At 48.1% G+C, this 19,325-nt stretch overlaps 1 protein-coding gene across 1 annotated transcript; it reads left to right on the top strand.

Annotated features, from left to right (window-relative positions):
• Positions 1–3,753: 3,753 nt before the first annotated feature.
• On the top strand, positions 3,754–19,325 carry MUC20 (mucin 20, cell surface associated; the record flags this gene model as incomplete). Its single annotated transcript, XM_082655311.1, has 4 exons — positions 3,754–3,832; positions 12,922–14,040; positions 17,226–17,317; positions 19,290–19,325. The coding sequence occupies 4 exons, from the start codon at positions 3,754–3,756 to the stop codon at positions 19,323–19,325; spliced, it is 1,326 nt and encodes a 441-aa protein (XP_082511437.1).

Here is a 19,325-nt window from a genome sequence, read left to right as displayed (position 1 = left end):
CAAAAATTTCAGAAAGAACCCCAAGCAACTTACACTTCTATATACAATATACAATATATGTAGATATTTTGTATCCTATCCTATCCTATGCTATCCTATCCTATTCCACTCCACTCCATTCCACTCCATCCCAAACTGTTAAAATAAATGCTGGTCATGACCACTGACTTGATCTCTGACCCCCAAATGGGGTACAGCCCTCATTTGGATGGTCCCTGGGGCTCTTTGCCGGCTCCAATCCTTTGATCGTTTCCTGGTCTTGGTGACAACCTGACACTGAACCAGGCACTTGGGAAGGGGGATGATATGAGAATGGAAACTGATCATTTGCAGGAGGCTCCTGAGTAGAACATGCAGAAGCCAGACCAAACTCAGAGGCCACCATTCCAGCCCAGCCCACCATCACCTTGAGAGATCTGACCTCCCTGGGCCGCTGCCCGCCTTTCACCAGACACCTACCTGCTGGCCCCTGTTTCCACAACAGGCTGGGTTAGCCACACCTGGCCCCGCATCCCCTCAGAGGCCCGCTCCCTACTGATCCTTTCAACTTTGGAAGGTCGTCAGGCTTATGCCTAAACAAAGCCCCAGGCAGGTGCTAACCTAACAGAGGCAATTGGGAAGGTCAAGGTAAAGTAAAGGGAAAACAACATTGAGAGTGCTGGGCATGAGAGTACCTGGGGCCCCTTCTGACCTGAGCCAAAAACTCACCAGGTTACCTGGGCCACCGTCCCTATCTGCCAATGTCTTGTTTTCCTAATGTCTTAAAGAAGATGAACCCCTTCATCTTGTAGTGGATAAGGAATGATCAGATAATAACTGAGTTGAGGGCTGCCCTGGTGGCGCAGTGGTTGAGAATCTGCCTGCCAATGCAGGGGACACGGGTTTGAGCCCTGGTCCGGGAAGATCCCACATGCTGTGGGGCAACTAAGCCCGTGCACCACAACTACTGAGCCTGGGCTCTAGAGTCCGGAAGCCACAACTACTGAAGCCTGTGCACCTAGAGTCTGTGCTCCGCAACAAGAGAAGCCACCGCAATGAGAAGCCCAGGCACCGCAACGAAGAGTAGCCCCGTCTCACTGCAACTAGAGAAAGCCCCGTGTGCATCAACGAAGACCCAGTGCACCCAAAAATAAAATAAGATAAATAAATTGAAAAAACAAATAATAATAATTGAGTTGAGCACCTTGGGGAAATGGTAGGAATTGGGGTTGGTGAAACTGTTTTGTGAATAGCGACCTTGGAGAACTTCCTCTAACTTTGTGGGATTTTTCTACGTCCCTCTTCTCACAACTCTTCTGTCGTTTTCTCTATTGCCTCTGTGTCTTCCTTGCTGTCACTCCCCTGTCACACTCTTCTTTTTGTCTCTCTTCTTGCTCACTCTTCTCTCTTAGCTCTGTCTCTCTCCTTTTTTTTTTTTTTTTTTTTTTTTTTTGCGGTACATGGGCCTCTCACTGTTGAGGCCTCTCCCGTTGCGGAGCACGGGCTCCGGATGTGCAGGTTCAGTGGCCATGGCTCACAGGCCCAGCCGCTCTGCGGCATGCGGGATCTTCCCAGACCGGGGCACGAACCCGTGTCCCCTGCATCGGCAGGCGGACTCCCAACCACTGCGCCACCAGGGAAGTCCTGTCTCTTTCCTTTTAATAGCAACTTTATTGAGATACAATTCACATAATGTAAAAGTCATCCTTTTAAAATATACAATTCATGGTTTTTACTATATTTACGGAGTTGTGCAACCAACACTATTACCTAAGTTTAGAACATTTCATCACCTCCCAAAGAAACACCGTACCCATTAACAGTCACACCCTTATTCACCACACCTCCCACCCCTGGCAGCCATTAATCTACTTTCTGTGGATTTGCCTGCTCTAGACATTTCACAGAAACAGAATCATATAATACATGGCCTTTTGTGGCTGACTTCTTTCGTCTAGCATAACATTTTCAAGGTTCATCCATGTTGTAGCATGTATCAGCATTTCATTCATTTTTATGGCTGAATGATATTCCATTGTATAGAAATTCCATATTTTGTTTTATCCTCTCATCAGTTAATGGACATTTGAATTATTTCCACTTTTTTGCTATTATGAATAATGTTTCTATGAACATTTATGTACAGGATTTTATGTGAACATATATTTTCAATTCTTTTAAGTATATACCCAGAAGTGGATTTGCTGGGTCATATGGTAACTCTACATTTAACGTTCTGAGGAACTGCCAAACAATTTTTCAAAGTGGCTGCACCATTTTACACTTCTGCTAGCCATGTGTGGGGTTCCAATTTCTCCACATCCTCACCAACACTTGTTTTTGTTTTTAGCCATCCTAGTGGATGTGGAGTGGTAACTCATTGTGATTTTAATTTGCATTTTCCTGATGATTAGTGATGTTGAGCACCCTTTTATGTGCTTATTGGCCATTTGTGTATCTTCTTTGGATATATTCTTTGCTCATTTTAAAATGGGGTTATTTGTCTTTTTATGTTGTTGAGTTTGTGAGAGTTCTTTACATATTCTGAATAAAATTCTCTTATTGCATATATGATTTGCAGATGTTTTCCCATCCCATGGGTTGTCTTTTCACTTTCTTGATAGTATCCTTAGAAGCCCAAAACTTTGATCAAGTCTACTTTATCTATTCTTTCTTTTGTCACTTATGCTTTTGGTGTCATACCTGAAAAACTACTGCTTAATCCAAGGTCATGACAATATCTAGAGTTTTACAGTTTTAACTCTTACATTTAGATTTGTGATCCATTTTCAGTTAATTTTTATATATGGTGTGAGGTAGAGGTCCAAATTCATTCTTTTGCATATGGATATCTAGTTGTCCCAGCACCATTTGTTAAATCTGTCTCTCTCATTTTTTTTTTTTTTTTTTTTTTTTTTTTTTGCGGTATGCGGGCCTCTCACTGTTGTGGCCTCTCCCGTTGCAGAGCACAGGCTCCGGACGCGCAGGCTCAGCGGCCATGGCTCACGGGCCCAGCCGCTCCGCGGCACGTGGGATCTTCCTGGACCGGGACATGAACCTGTATCCCCTGCATCGGCAGGCGGACTCTCAACCACTGCGCCACCAGGGAAGCCCTGTCTCTTTTTAATGTCCCTTTGTCTCCAGGCAGCTGCTCCCAACCCCAGCCCCTCTGCTGCCTTGGAATGGATCACCACTGCAGGAGAGGAAGCTGCTACTGTGATGAATTCTGCCATGTGGTACCAGACCGCTGCCTGGATCACCGTGCCCTCTGCAACACTGGTAACTCACATGCAGGCTCCATTCCACCCCCAGCAGAGCTGGATGCTGTGATTGACAGAGGCAAGCCCCTTGCATGTACTTTAGGCCAAGGCCAGGGTGTGGACTGGATGGCTTCTAAGGTCCCTGACATCCCAAGATCCTGGCATTCTGTCCATTTCATATCAAAAGTGCCTACACATTCCTCCCCGCTTTCTTTCCCCACTGCTCCTTGCCACCTGCTGCTCCCCTCTGAGCCACTTTTGCAGGTCCCACAAGGAGAGGTTCAGCTGTTGGTGACTGGGGAATAGGGTGGGGAAATAGGGTGGCTGTGTTGCACCTAACTGTCCCCGCTTCTCTTGCAGTACAGATGCCTCCTGACCTGTCCCATGTAGACTTCTGAGGGCAGACAGGAGTCTGCAGAGAGGTGCTAGGGGTATTGGGCAGCAGCAGGGGGTGGGAGGCAGGGATGAGGACAGGATCTTTCACCTGTGTTTTTCTGCTCCTCAAACTATCAGCATGGTGCTGCAGGTGGTGCTGAGGAAGGAGAACCCGCCCAAGCCCTGCCAGAAGCAATCTAGACTGGATGCAAAGCATGGTGAGTGCCCTGGAGATGCTCCTAGAAGGGGTGGCTGGCAACCTGCTCCTGCCTCCCTGGCCTCCAAGCCCCAAAGTCAAGGAGCAAATACCAAAGGGGGCAAAGAGCCTGAGCTGGGCGCAGCACTGTTGCAGCCACGGTTTTAGGGTAGAAGCCAGGGTTCCTGCCCATGAACACTGACACTGAATTTCATATAATTCTCATGTGTCATGAAGTAATATTCTTCTTTTGACTTTTTTCAACCGTATAAAAATGTAAAAAACATTCTTAACTTGTGATCTATACCAAAAACCGGCAGCAAGACAGATTTGGTCCACAGACTGTGGTTTGCTGCTCTCTGCCCTAAATCATCCTCTGTTCTTTATTTTCCTTTTGTGTCCCGGCTTCAGCCCTGACCTGTCCAGCTCTCTGCGCAGCACTGGAGGAGAGCTCTCAGCCCCCACCCTAGCCTATTACAGCGTTGGGCAGAAAGAAAGGCAGTATAGCGCGATGGAAAGAGCTTGGACTTGGGAGCCAGATAGACCTGGGTTCAAATCCTGGCTGACCTCAAGCCTTCAGTCTTCTGAGCCTTTCCGCGCCTCCCTTTCCTCATCTGTGTCCTAGAGCTTGCCTTGCAGGGCCGCTGTGGAAGGGCCTGGTTCTTGGTGGATGAACAAGAGAGAGCGGTTATTTGGGGAAATGTAAATTAGCTGGAGAGGCAACAGGCCTTCGCTTACTGCTCATTAGGTCTGGCAGCTTCTCCAAACCAGCCCCTCTCCATCTCCATGAAGGGACTCAAGAAGACGGCCTGACGCCTCCCTGAAGCTCCTCCCCCACTCGGTGCCAGCAGGGCCCTGGAACAAAGCTCAGCCTCCCCTCCTGGGGCCATGATCACCGGGCCCAGGGGTGCTTGTCTCCCAGCTGCCACCCTGTGTGCTTCCCCATTGGTTCAACCAGAGGAAAAACGGAAACCTGCTGCTGTCGTAAACACTGTTAAATGTGCATAGAATCAGCCATAGAGGTTTCTATGCTACAACCCAAGGAAATAGGGGCTAGGGTATGGAGGGGTCCATTCTCAGGGCTTTGCAGACTTAAATGATTCCCACCATCTCTCCTTATCTACACATTTTGAACCTGTGGGGACCCACTCAGACCCCCAGAGTTGGTATAAAGATTGTTTTAAAGAGGAAACATTTGACCTACAGAAGATGCAGAAAGAAATGTTATCTGAACTTCCGTTATCTGACTAAAACAGAGCCTTCTAAAAATACAGCTGCCATAAATCTCCCTCCAAGGGATTTTCCGGCCAATTTTAGCTGCCGTGGAGACAGACTGCCAATAGAACCTTCCACATTTTCCCACAGAGGTCCTAAGCCCCATGCCTTTGTTAAGTGTGGTGGAGAAACTTTTGTCTCTGGTTATTCAGTGAGTTACTCATTACTAAGCAACTCCCTGGTGCACGTGTAAATAAACTTTGTCTTTTCTCCTGTTCATCTGTCTTTTCTTAGTTAAGTTGCAGGCCTCCAGTCACTGGACCCAGGTTGGAAGAGGAAAAAGTTTTTCCTCCCAACAAACACAGACCCAAATGGCGCTGGTGACAACTCCATCCTTCCATTTGTTCAGGCTGAGAAGTCTGTAGTTTTCTTGACTTTTCTCTTCCTTTGACAGCCCACACCGATCTGGTAGGAAGTCATGTTGGCTCTACGTTCAAAATATATCTAGAATCTGACCAACTCCAACCTCCTCTGGTACCACTATGGTCAGAGCCACCCTCATCTCTTACCTGGACTAGGGCAAAATCCTCCCAACTCTATTCCAGTTTCTATTCCAGCCCACAGCTGCCAGAGTGGTCCTTCTAAAACCCAAGTTAGAACTCGTCACTCCTCTGCTCAAAACTCCCCAGGGGCTGCTCCCACCTCACTCCAAGAACCCAGCGCCCAAGGCTGGCAAGGCCCTTTGTCACCTATGCCTTATCACCCTGCTCCCCTGCCCCCCAACTCTGCCCTCTCACGTGGCTCCAGCCACACGCCCTCTTTTGTGCTTCTTGAACTAGGTCCTGCCTTAGGTCTCTGGATCTTGCTCTAGCACTTCCGCTGCCTGGAGTGTTCTTCCCCACGTATCCACTTGGCTAACTTTCTCACCAGCTTGGAATCATTGCTCAGATCCCATGGTGCTATTTGATACTTTAATCTGTCCCTCACCTCTCCACGCCACACACACCAGATTCTTCTTACCTGTCTTTTTTTTTTTCTTTTTTCCATAATATTCATCCCTATATTGTTCACGTATTAATGTTTGCCATCTCCTTTCACTGGGAAGTTAGTTCCGTGAGGGCAGGGATCTGTTTTACTCAGTGCTGTATCCTGGGTGCCTAGAACAGTGTCTGGCATCTAGTAGGTGCTCCTTATATGTCTGCTAAATTAATCAAACTAGCCTCCTATGCTCATTCAGGGTGAGAGCTGAGTTGGGCTGAACAAAATGTCCAGGAACTTTCTGGATAAGACTATTATGCCCCCAGGAACAACAGTCATGTGTCCAGGCTTGGAAATTCCCCAGATACAGGGGAAGATGGACCAGACAAAATTCAGCAAAACCCAGGAAAGCACTCAGCCAGGATTCCCTTCTAGCAGGTTCCTGGTTAGATCTCATCGTAGACATCTGGGCTAGAGCTGAGCTGTTGATCACTTAGAGGATGAAAAGAGAAAGGAAATGGAGAAGGGAAGTCTGTGGTGGGGGTGCAAGGGCACCTGGAGTACCTCGGTCTGTAGATTAAGCCACTGGCTGCTAGAATGAGGAAGTCCCTTTCCCCGCTAGGGTGGGGCTGACAGGTGGGCCAGGAGGGGAGGGAGGCAGCTCAAAGGAGTTGCATTCTTTCTGGATTTCTCCTCTGTCTTCTCAAGGGTGAAGAGTCACACCAGATCACTCATTACTAGATCGGGTCAAACAGAATTCAGGTCACTGCTATGGCCCTGGGGCCTCCTCTCCCCACCTACCCACCCCCCAAGGGGAAATCCATTCTCCCATTTTATAAAGTGAAGGACTGAGGTTGAATGGGAGGGTGGAAGGGCTCAGCCTGGCAGGAGTACTATACAGATTAACAGTGTGGCTGGAACTGGGGTCCAAAATCCTTGACCCCAAGTGCTGGGCTGTGTCCCAGATGGACCCCTCAGTCTCCTCTCATAGAGTCTTCCTCCCCTCATCCCACCCCCGTGCCCTAGAATGACTCCCTTCTCCTTCCAGACCACAGAGCCCTTTATCCCAACGGAGGGTGGAGTTCTAGAAGACAGTGGCTCACACCAAACGCAGGACCTCAGACTTCATGGCCAAGAGGACCTCAGAGGTCTTATTGACAGAGGCCCAGAGAAGGCAAATAACTTGTCCAAGATTGCACAGAGTTCTTGGGCCACTACCAAGGAAGGAGCTGGAAACAGAACCTAGACCTTTTTTTTTTAAATTTATTTATTTTTGGCTTTGTTGGGTCTTTGTTGCTGTACGCGGGCTTTCTCTAGTTGCAGTGAGCTGGAGCTACTCTTCGTTGTGGCGCACGGGCTTCTCACTGCGGTGGCTTCTCTTTTTGCGGAGCACAGGCTCCAGGCGCGCGGGCTTCAGTAGTTGTGGCATGCGGGCTCAGTAGCCGTGGCTCGCGGGCTCTAGAGCACAGGCTCAGTAGTTGTGGTGCACGGGCTTAGTTGCTACGCGGCATGTGGGATCTTCCCGGACTAGGGCTCGAACCTGTGTTACCCTGCATTGGCAGGCGGATTCCTAACCACTGCACCACCAGGGAAGTTCCAAACCTAGACCTTCTGATTCCACTTTAAATTTCCTTCCAGCTGTGAGATTTTGTGATTTTTCTGACACCTGTTCAGCAAGCTTTCCTCTACTCTGGAGCTGCTTTATTCACAAAACTCTTGCCCTGAAATCCCCAAGATACCTTGTCTGGCCACTGGCTGTGGCCATAACAGCTTATGTCCTTGACCCTTTGAGGGGATAAGATTCTTCACTAGGGCATTTGGAAATACATTCTGCAACCTCATTCCCCGTCTTGTGGCCAAATCCCCAAGGTTCCCTAAGTAATCACCCTCAGTGTCCCTCCTCCCAGGCCTGGGGACTCAGACCAGCACACTTACACTTTCCCTTCTCCCAGCTGTGCTCTTCCTACCCCACACCTCCAGTCTGGCCCAAGACATGATCCTGCCTCTGGCTGGGATGCAGGATCACAGGATGTAAAGATGGAAGGATGTTAGGAATCAGAGTCCTGCCCCACACTGGAGAGCTGTCTCCTGCAGACCTCAGGGGGCTGTTCCTTCTCTCTGTTGCTTGAGGATCTGAGTGGACATCAGAGCCTTCACTCATTTATTGAGCACCTAAAATGTATATGTTTTCAACAAGCACCAAGTATGTAGCAGGCACTGTTAGAACCTTTTTATCTCATGTGAGCCTCATGAAACAGCCCAGTGAGGTAAGGATTATGCCCATTTTACAGATCAGGAGGTTGAGGTTCAGAAAGTTCTTCAATTTGCTCTAGATTATAGAGCTAGTAAGTCTAGAATTAGGAATAAAACCCATGTTTCTCTAAGTAGAAGTCAAAGCCCCATGCACAGGGGGAGAGGGAGGGGGGAAAGGCTATGGGAAGGGGGAAATGTGTGTGAAACACCATCTTCCATGGCCTCCCTGCCTACAGGACCCAGGGGATGAATATCACTGTGGAAATGATTCCATAGCTTCAAACCAAACTTCAGAGAGGGGGGTGTCAGTGGGCAAGGGGGGCAGGAGGGTTAGCTCCCCGTCAGCCCTGACACACAACCTGCCAGCTCTCACCCTGTGCACTTGTGATCACCTGGTTACCTCCTGGAAACTACCCAGCCACACCTAAGCAGGTGGCCCGCCCCTGCTCCACGGGTTGAGCAAGCAGGAAAAGGTGGCAGCAAGAGGCAGTGGGCAGATCTGCTGGGCAATGGTGGCCGGAGCCCCAGCTAGGATGGGCTTTCTCTGGGGCCTGGCTCTGCCCCTTTTCTTCTTCTGCTGGGTGGCTGGGGCTCCTAGGAGCTCTGCAGGTAAGGAGGCCAGAGGGTGCCTGTGGGCTTCTCTCCTGACTCTGGGTGGGAGCTTCTGTACTGCAGCCCTTTGTGGGTGAGGGTAGCTCTCTCGGGTTAGTTTTCATCAACCATAAAGCTATACATGAAGTATTACTATGGCTGATAGTATGCAACGGCACTGGGTCAGCTTAAGCACGTGGGACTCTGCGGTCCATACAAACGTGAGGTTGCTGTGGGTTTGTCTTTATGCCTGTGAGGGTGTGAGTACGTGGGGCGGGGAGACTGTGGGGGTCAGGGAGGTGCAGGCTGGAGATAAATCTGATTAAAGCCTAAGAATGTGGCTTGACAAGATTCTTTCTCCTCCAAGTTTATTTTCTAGCATGGATTTCCTTCAAAAACCCATTTTTGTGTGAAAAGTCTGACTGTCACAGGCTGCTTGTGGAGGGTGGATTCTGAGAGAGGCAGGGCTTTTATGAAAGAAGAGAATGAACATTGATCTGTAATAGGAACTGTGCGAGGCTTGTCACTTGCATTATCTCTTGTAAAAATAGACTTTATTTTTTAGAGCAGTTTTAGGTTCACAGCAAAATTGAGCAGAAAGTACAAAGATTCCTGTGTATCTTCTGCCCACCTCCCCACAGCCTCCTCTGCTATTAACATCCCTCACAAGAGAGGTACATGTATTACAATTGAGGAAGCTACACTGACACATCATTACCATGCGTTATCTTTTAAGACTTTATTTTTCAGAGCAGTTTTAGCTTCACTGCAAAATTGAGAGGAAGGTACAGGGATTTCCCATATACTCCCACCACTATCTTTTTTTTTTTTTCTTTGTGATCATCACTTTTTTTTTTTTTGACATGGATATACCCATAACGTTTTATTGAATGAAAACAGTTGTAACACAATATATACAGTTTGATGACATTTTGACATATATACACTACTGATACTATGTATAAAATAGCTAACTAATGAGAACCCACTGTATAGCACAGGCAACTCTACTCAGCCATCACTATCCTTTTCATCCTCACAGTTAACCCTGTGAGAGAGATACAATTCTCATTCTTACTCTCGTCCAGCCCCCCACCCACCGAGAGGAGACTGAGGCTTCTTACTGGGATTAAGTAACTTGTCTGCAGAGCCAGGCTTTTATTCCACACATACATAACCCCTAGACCACACTGCCTCCTGCATGCACTCATGATCTACCAGGCTTGCGTTGCACATTTTTTTTTCTAACTTTTTTTTTTTTTCTTTCTGCGTTGGGTCTTCGTTGCTGTGCGCGGGCTTCTCATTGTGGTGGCTTCTCTTGTTGCGGAGCACGGGCTCTAGACGTGTGGGCTTCAGTAGTTGCAGCACGTGGGCTCAGTAGTTGTGGCTTGCGGGCTTAGCTGCTTCACAGCATGTAGGATCTTCCCAGACCAGGGCTCGAAACCACGTCCCCTGCATTGGCAGGCGGATTCTTAACCACTGCGCCACCAGGGAAGTCCTGTGCTGCACATTTGACATTTAATTTAATGTAATGTTCACAATCCTATGAAATAGGTACCCCAGCTCCATTCCACAGATGGGAAAATGTAGGCTTGGAGCTGGGAGAATTGGCCGGGTCACAAGGTTGGTAAGCAGCAGAGCAAGCAGCAGAGACAGGACTCGAACTCAGAGTCCAAAGTCCAGATGTTTTCCTCTCTACCAGTTTGATTTGAGGAATGGGTCAGGAGAGCTGCAGCATTCTAGAGCTGTAAAGAGCCAGGGTGGGCTTTGCTCTGTTTGAGAAGACTGCCAGTGGGTAAGAGAGTTGGGTGGGGGGTTGTGAGGGCCCCAGAGATTAAGAGGCTATGGGTTTGGGAAGCATGAGGAGGTTTCACCGCAAGATGACCCCGCAAGGCTCCCAAGAAAGGAAGAAAATGTGTGAGGGGAGGTCAGTGGTCAGACCCCACAGCTTGAACTTCAGGCTGTGTGGGCAGCCGCAGCAGGGCTCTGCCTCCACCTGTGGGGACTGAGAGGCTCAGAGAACTATCTCGGGCTTTGAAGTGGAGAGAAGCAAGTATATTTCTGTAAAAGCGTGGTTTGTGTGTGTAGGTAGACCGCACTGAACAGGTAATGAGAGCGAGTGCCATGACCACCTAATCCTCATGTGGGTACAGCCTGAAACTCTCGCTATATGAAAGTAGGTTGTGTGCTCTCAGGTGACTCCTTGAAAGGACGTGGTCAGGGAGGGATGCTTAATAACCCCCTGCAGGCTTTGGAATGTAAGGGCTTCCCCATTCCCCTTCCCCTCTGGTCCTCACCCCCACAGCAAGGCAGATATGAGACCCTTGCTGGTGGGGGACAGAGTCAGTATTTGCACCAGTAAATCATCAGACTCCAGAGCTGGTAGGCGACACATCTGGGACTAGAAGCCAGTCTCTTGCCTCCTGGCCCAGTGATGCTTCATTATCCAATGGGAGACACAAGAGGACAAGCCGAGGACCTGTCCTGACACCCTAGGTAGAGGTGACCAAATGGTCCTGGCCCTCCTTTGGGCCCTTGGGTACTTTGGGGCCAGTAGGTCTCAGGAAAGACCATCTTAAACCATAAGAACCCTGAAAAAGGGTGGTTATATTTTCATCTTTTCCTTCCAAGAATAGGGTTACTAGATAAAATACAGGGTGTCCACCTAAATTTGAATTTCAGGTAATAAGTTTATCAGTATAAGTATGTCTTAAATATTACATGAGAAATACACATACTAAAAGAATTTGTCATTAAAATAATTCCTTGTTTATCTGAAATTCAAATTCAAATTTAACTGGGCATCCTGGATTTTTAGTTGCTAAATCTGGCAACCCTCCTCAAGAGGCACCATGGCCTCCATACAGAGAGAGCCCCTCTCCCTCTGTAGACAGGAGAGGCACCCTTGTCAGCTCCTAAATATTTGCTGTAGCCTCCCCCGGGCAATACGTGCCTGCTGGCCCTCCACTCACACGACCTCAGAGTGTCGGTCCAGTGAGCAGAGACATCCTGCCCTGGGGAGACACGCTAGCAGCTTCTTTCTAAAAAGTACAGTTTTGCTTCACCTGGCTCCCTGTTTCCTGTGGAAGACGCTGGGTTCATCATTTCTGGCGTTCTGGGGTTCCATCCTTGCCGTCTAAGGCCCGCGTTCAGGAGAGACTTGAGCAGGTGGACAGCTTGCCCTTTTCCTTTGCTAGAGCCCCGGGGGCTCTGCCTGCTTCCCTCTTTTGCAGCGGCCATCACCCACACTGTCCAGGAAATTCCTCTCCTCCAATCCCCGCAGCTACCTCTCAACACAAAACCACAGACGTTTCTTGTGGTTGAAGTGTTTTACTTCCATGGGGAAACAGTCACTGGATGAGAAAAGAATTGATAGGAAAGTGACAAGGGGGTGGTGGTGTGATGAATTGGGAGATTGGGATTGACATGTATACACTGATGTGTATAAAATGGATGACTAATAAGAAAATAAATAAACATTAAAAAAAAAAGTGACAAGATTCTTCCAGAAAGTTCTAAGAGTCATGGTCCCTGCTCTGCAGTTCTTGGCTCACTTGGGTCTTCTGCCTTTTTTGCTCCCCCTTGAAGCTGGATCCTGGCCCTACACATTCACTCGGATGGTTTCAGACCAATAATCAACTAGATTCTGGGGATTGCTTGCCTCATGTGGGCCATCAGAGGACATCAGTCAGGGCAATCCCAGTACCGTGGCTGCCACATGGGCCTGATCTTCCCAATAGTGCCTCCTCTTCCTTGAATATATAGATGAAAAATAGGGTAAAAGCAGTCTCCCTCCCCACCTTCCTCCCAGCAGTGCCCAGGGCATAAGCACAAGAGCTTGTGTGAAGTCAGTGCCCTGGGACTCATAGCTCACAAAGTTGGTCTTACCCAATACAGGCCCCAGCACCAGTGACCCAGGCCACACGGAAGTGCCTGCTGTGACTCCAGGGGTCAGGATGAGCTCAGAGGGAGTCTTCCAGACCACTGACCTCACTGAGACCTCTATGTCAAACCGTATCTCTTTGGAAACTCAAACCCTAAGCACCCAGACCTCTGGTACGACCTTCCTCCCAGGCAGCACCATTTCAGTAGCAGAGAACAGGGAAAACAAGACCATGGCCCTCATAAAAATAATGCCTTCCAAGTCCTCGGCTGTGATCACCACTCCTATGGAGACATCAGCCACAAGCGGCAGCCCCACGGGACGTGGAATGACCACAGTTGAGACCGTCACAGGCACTGAGCTCTCGAAAGCCGCCTTTGACACCCTTTGCAATTTCGACAGCTCTGAAGAGGCAAAGAGAATCACGGTAGACTTCTTGAAATTAGCTCACACCGCTACAGAAGCCGAGGCCTTGTCCTCGGAGAGCAGCGCTTCCTCTGACAGCTCAGTTCCAGCCATCACCGCCTCACAAGCCCTGTCACCTGACATCGCTGCTCTGGCTAAAGCCTTGGTTACCTACAACATCAGCAACATCGAGGTGATCGACTGCAGTGTTACAGAAATGGAAGCAACTGCCAGCATCCCTGGGACCTCAGACACAGATCGCAGCCCCACGAGAGGAGAGGCCCTGTCTACCCCCGAGACATCCGCTTTGCCTGACTCCACTGAAGCAAAATCACACCTCGCCAGGACCACAGCCTCTGCTGAGACCTTGTCAGCAGCCAGCGCCACAGAATCAGCCACACCTGACATCACACTCACCATCAGTAGCACCACAGAAATGGAAACAACAGCCGCCAGGGCCACGGCCCCCAGTGGAACCTTGGTGACAGTTAGCGTGAACCTGTTGGAAGAAAACTCATCCCTCTCTGTTGAGACAACAAGCCACACCGAGGTCTCAGGAGCAGTGACAATCTCCACAGGGACTGCGTCAACAGTAGGCGAGGTGACTTCCCCTGCTGGGTTCTCAGCTACGGTCTACAGCCTGTCTGAAGTGACTACCATCATGAGCTCTACCCCCACAGAGACTTCTACCACTGACATCACATTCAGTGTGCCCGCCCCCAACAGCAGGAGCCCTCTTCCTTCTGTCCATCCGGCTACGGCCAACAGCAGTCAAGAAACAAACATCACCTTAGCCAAGACCACAGCCTCAGCAAAGACCTTGAAGATAGCCAGCACAGCTGGAGGGAAGCCCTCAACAGTCACGCCCACCAGTGCTCAGACAAGTCTGACAGATGTTAGTGCAGGTGAGCAGCTTCCCCCATGTGTGATTTTTGGGGATTTGGGGTTTGGAGTCTGCATGTTTAGGGAGTAGGGAGAAAGGAAGGCTCTGGGGGCCTATTCTGAGCCCTGTCTCTGATGTCACCTCTTCATGATCTTCTAGTGGTTCTTGCCAAAATCAGTAACGAGCAGAATTAAGGTGGTGTATGGAAAAAGTGTGGAGAAATGGTTTGGGATCTTGTCTCTGCCCTTAACAACCTGAGTGACCTAGGACAGTTCCCTCTCCCTCTCTGGGCCTCAGTTACTCCACCAGTTGCTGGAGGAGGTTGCAGTGAAGTCCTTTCCATCTCTGCCATTCTACGGAGTTGACTGTTAAGTAACTACTGTGCACCAGGCAAGGACCCAAATTTTACTTAAAAGACACAGCCCTCATTATCTGAATGCTTCTGGTTCAGCCAGGGCCATACCATATGGGCATCTGGCCCAAATTGCTGCCCTCTGAGCAGCTGGGACCCCATGAAAATGGAGCTCACTGGATGCACTTGCTGGGATTGGTGCCGTAAATGGTGACTTAAAATAAATAAATAAATTGGGCAAAGGTTTGGGAGTCTAAAGCTACATGTCTGGGCAGGACAGGAATAAAGACGCAGACCTAGAGAATGGACTAGAGGACACGGGGAGGGGGAAAGGTAAGCTGAGACAAAGTGAGAGACTGGCGTGGACATGTATACGCTACCAGCTGTAAAATAGATAGCTAGTGGGAAGAAGCCGCATAGCACAGGGAGATCAGCTCCGTGCTTTGTGATGACCTAGAGGGCTGGGATAGGGAGGGTGGGAGGGAGGCTCAAGAGGGAGGGGATATGGGGATATATGTGTATGTATAGCTGATTCACTTTGTTATACAGCAGAGACTAACAGAAAAATGTAAAGCAATTATACTCCAATAAAGATGTTTAAAAAAAAAAAAGAAAGAAAGCTACATCTCTAAGACAACAGATATTTCTTGGGGAAGAGGTGCCTTGTCAGCCCAGCTCCCAGTCAGCCTATAGCCTTCACCTCCACTTCCCATCACTCCTTCCTCCTGCCTCATCCCTGCAGTATCCTCAGCTTGCACTGCCTTCTTTGGGGGGTGAGATAAAAATATTAATCACAACTACCTTACTGAATATCTTTTGTATTCCAGGCAGAGGTGATATAAAAATATTTCACAGCTAGTGAGCATTGGCACCAGCTGAAGTTTCTCTCTGATTCCAGGCAGTAAACTACTGTATGAGCTTTGCATGTTATCTCCTCTAACTAAACCTTCAAAACTACCTCATGAGGTGGGTATTCTTACACCCCACCTGACAGATGAGGAAATAGATTTAAAGATGGTAAAAAAGTAACAGCGGAATTCCAAGTCTGTTTGATTCCAAAACTCAGTCTCCTGTTGTGCTTTTATTTTTAAAGGCTCAATTTATTAATATATTTTTATTTTAAAAAGCTTTTATTTGTTGATTAGGTGATACATTCACATGATTTGAAATTGAGTAAGTACAAAAGAGTACACCATAAAATGTCTTTCTCCCATTGCTGTCCCCCAGCTCCCCAATTTTCCTTACATACATAACTGATGGTATCACTTTCTTGTGAATCCTCTTCTGGACATGAAATATGCATATGGAAGCATAAGAAGGAAGATGAAAGATATCTACATATTATATCGATATAATATAGACATAGATACTATATCATATAGATATAGAATAATATCTCTCATCTTCCTTTTCATGCAAATGGAGCATGTGTTAAACACAGATCTCTGAGACAAGGCCATTCTTTTTTATGGCTTCTCAGTATTTTGTTTTACCATAATTTATTTAACCAGTGTTTTATGGATGGACATTTAGGTCTTTTTTTTTTTTTAACATCTTTATTGGAGTATAATTGCTTTCCAATGGTGTGTTAGTTTCTGCTTTATAACAAAATGAATCAGTTATACATATACATATATCCCCATATCTCTTCCCTCTTGCGTCTCCCTCCCTCCCACTCTCCCTATCCCACCCCTCTAGGTGATCACAAAGCACTGAGCTGATCTCCTTGTGCTATGTGGCTGCTTCCCACTAGCTATCTACCTTACGTTTGGTAGTGTATATATGTCCATGCCACTCTCTCACTTTGTCCCAGCTTACCCTTCCCCCTCCCCATGTCCTCAAGTCCATTCTCTAGTAGGTCTGCATCTTTATTCCCGTCTTGCCCCTAGGTTCTTCATGACCTTTTTTTTAGATTCCATACATATGTGTTAGCATACGGTATTTGTTTTTCTCTTTCTGACTTACTTCACTCTGTATGACAGACTCTAGGTCCATCCACCTCACTACAAATAACTCAATTTCATTTCTTTTTATGGCTGAGTAATATTCCATTGTATATATGTGCCACACCTTCTTTATCCATTCATCTGTCGATGGACACTTAGGTTGCTTCTATGTCCTGGCTATTGTAAACAGAGCTGCAATGAATATTGTGGTACATGACTCTTTTTGGACATTTAGGTCTTTTCCAGTATTTTGTTATGACAAACAGCACTGCAGTAAATAGTACATTTTTCACATGTGTGTCATTTTCTGTAGGATAAACTTCTAGGAGTGCAATTGCTGGATCAATTCTAATAGTATTCTAATAGGAAGAAATGACTGAAATGTGGCAGGTAAAGGCAGGCATATTAGGGCTCAAGAAAAGACGGAAGTTGCCTACAAGCTGCTAAGTCAGGAAGGCTGGATTGAAAGACCTCTGCCAACCTGGAGCTGGAAGCACTGGCTGAGGACATCCCCTCAGAGACCAGCCTCTCTGCAGCCTCCTCCCCGGCTGGCCCCTTTCCCAACAGCCCCATCCGGGCATCCAGGCCTTGAGAACATTCTAGATCCATTTTCATTTCTCCTTCCTCACACTACTCTTTTGACTTCTCCAAATGTGGATGGGGCCTCTAGCCATCATTTCCTTCCCTCTTGTTGGGAAGACACTACGATGGGTCCAGTTACTGGAGAGAAGGAATCCTTTCTCTTTGCAGTGAATAGAGGTAAGATCCTATGTGAACACAGACTCATTTACACATGAGTGTGAGCACACATATGCAGCGTGGGGACAGAGACTGGGTAGCACAGTTCACATCTTGATTCCTGAAATGACTTACCCATATTTTCATCTTCCTACTGTTCTCAACTTGCAGGTGAGGATGGAGGCTTCCTCCTCCTGAGGCTGAGCGTAGCCTCCTCAGAAGACCTCACTGCCCCCAGAGTGGCAGAGAGGTTGATGCAGCAGGTGAGTGGCACTTTCTGTGCCGGGGAGTAGAGGAGAGTGAGAGGTTCTCGGAGACCCTGGGGAAGATCTCCAGGATACAGAAGATACTGTACACTTGGGAGGGGCTAGCTTCTTATGGAGTATTAGGAGTGAGATCTAAAAATCCCTGTCTGGCTTTGCTTCTGCCTGTTTTTCCTGAGTTCTGAATTCCTCTTCTCTGCTATGTAAAAAAAGATTCTTTCCCTCATCCCAATTTCCTCAGGCTTTAGGAAGATCAGGCTTTCAGGCCCCTGGGAGAAGGTCAATGTTATAAATGGGCAGATAGGAGGACTTTAGTTGCAAGTGGCGGCAACCCAACTCATTGTAGCTTATACAATAGGCAAGGTATTGGCTGAGAAACCTAGAGGTGGCTGTCCAGCTTCAGTTATGGCTGGATCCAGAAGCTCAAACAGGATCATCAGGATTTTCTCTTTCTCTCCCCCTCTTAGCTCTGCTCCCTTCATTCCTCAGAGTCTCTTCATATGTAAGGAAAGGTGGCTGTGACAGCCCTAGATTCACAAGGCACTTACCTCTCCCAAGGTCTGCATATCGTACTAGGGAAGGATGGATCTCATTGACCTGGAAGGGCCACCATGACTGACAGCCCAACCTGAACCACATGGAATGGGAAGGAAAGGCTCTAAAGGAGATAGGGATATTAGACAGAAAACAAAAAACAAACCAAAAAAACACCATAGATGTACGCTCTAGATGGGGACCCAGATTATATTTGTAGAAGTTGGGAAAATTCTAAAACCCAGATCCCTGGACAAAGCTTCTAGTGGTGGAATTCTAGGTTTAGGGTTTTGGGGGATGGTGTGAGTCATTGGAAGGTTAGAATGAGTCAGCTCAGCCTAACTCTTGTGTCCCCATCTTGCTTCCAGGGGATGATGGGAAGAGGGAATATTTGGGCCCTAGAAGTTCTCTTAGTGGAAGGGGGGCCTATCAGGACTCCCATAATAAGGAGGTCCCTGAACATGGCATGGGACTTTGAAGTGGGAGAGCCAAATAAGTGACAAATTCCCACTGCACATGATAATCCAAGTAGCAAGTGTGAATCCTGGTTGAAGAAGGAAGCCAAGGATATGTCAGATCTGAGCCCCTCAAACTGGAAACTATTTCAGGGGTCAGAAAGAAGCCAGGGAGATAGGAGCAGATCAGGAGCAGAGGTGCAGGAACCAGGCCATGCAGGTGTTGGGTGTCAGTTCTTGTTGGGAGCTGGCCACTGGCGAAAGGCTCAGGGGTCAGACAAACAACAAGCGTTGGCGCCACGTAGACCTGAGTGTGAATTCCAGTTCCTAACTGTGTGACCTTCGGTAAGGTACTCCATATTACTTTCCTTCCTCGTAAAATGAGGCTGGTACTACCTGCTTTCTAAGGTTACTGTGAGGTTTAAATGGCATGAAGGACCTAGCCTATGCCCAGCCTGCAAGAGGTTCAGAAAGTGCTGCTGGCCTCCTAATATGTTCCCTTTTGCCCACCAGCTCGACCGTAAACTGCATATGTTTATGTCTCCCATCCAAGTCTCCCTGCTGCGTGTCAGGAGGGGCTGAAGAACATCAGCTGTGATCAGGCACTGCCACGTGTGGAAGGGGGCAGTGCCGCCTGCAGCCTGGGCCTCAGCACGACTGGAGCCATGTTACCTGGAAGGTTCCCATGTAGATCAGCAAGCCACGGCCTTACCCGGTCATGGCAGTGGGACCCTGGCTCACATATGCCTGGGTGTACGTGTGTAGGGAGCGGGTGGGGTCTTCGCCTGTTCCAGAGATGTCCTTGGACTTCCCCTGGCATGTGTGTTGTGTTTCAGTAAAGAGTGACCTGATCACCCATCTGTCACCTGCTGTGTGTTTCCATCCTACATTAAAATTACACTCAATGTGGCCCAGGGTCATGGTTTTATGGTACAGGAATTTTGTGCACCCTCACTGCTACCTCCCTCCTTCATGCTCCCCAGGTTGTCAGTTTGGACCTTGATTACAGCACTGACTGA

The sequence above is a fragment of the Grampus griseus genome (assembly GCF_964374135.1).
Source record: "Grampus griseus genome assembly, chromosome: 5".
Taxonomy (NCBI): domain Eukaryota; kingdom Metazoa; phylum Chordata; class Mammalia; order Artiodactyla; family Delphinidae; genus Grampus; species Grampus griseus.
This window is presented reverse-complemented; position numbering and strand designations above follow the sequence as displayed.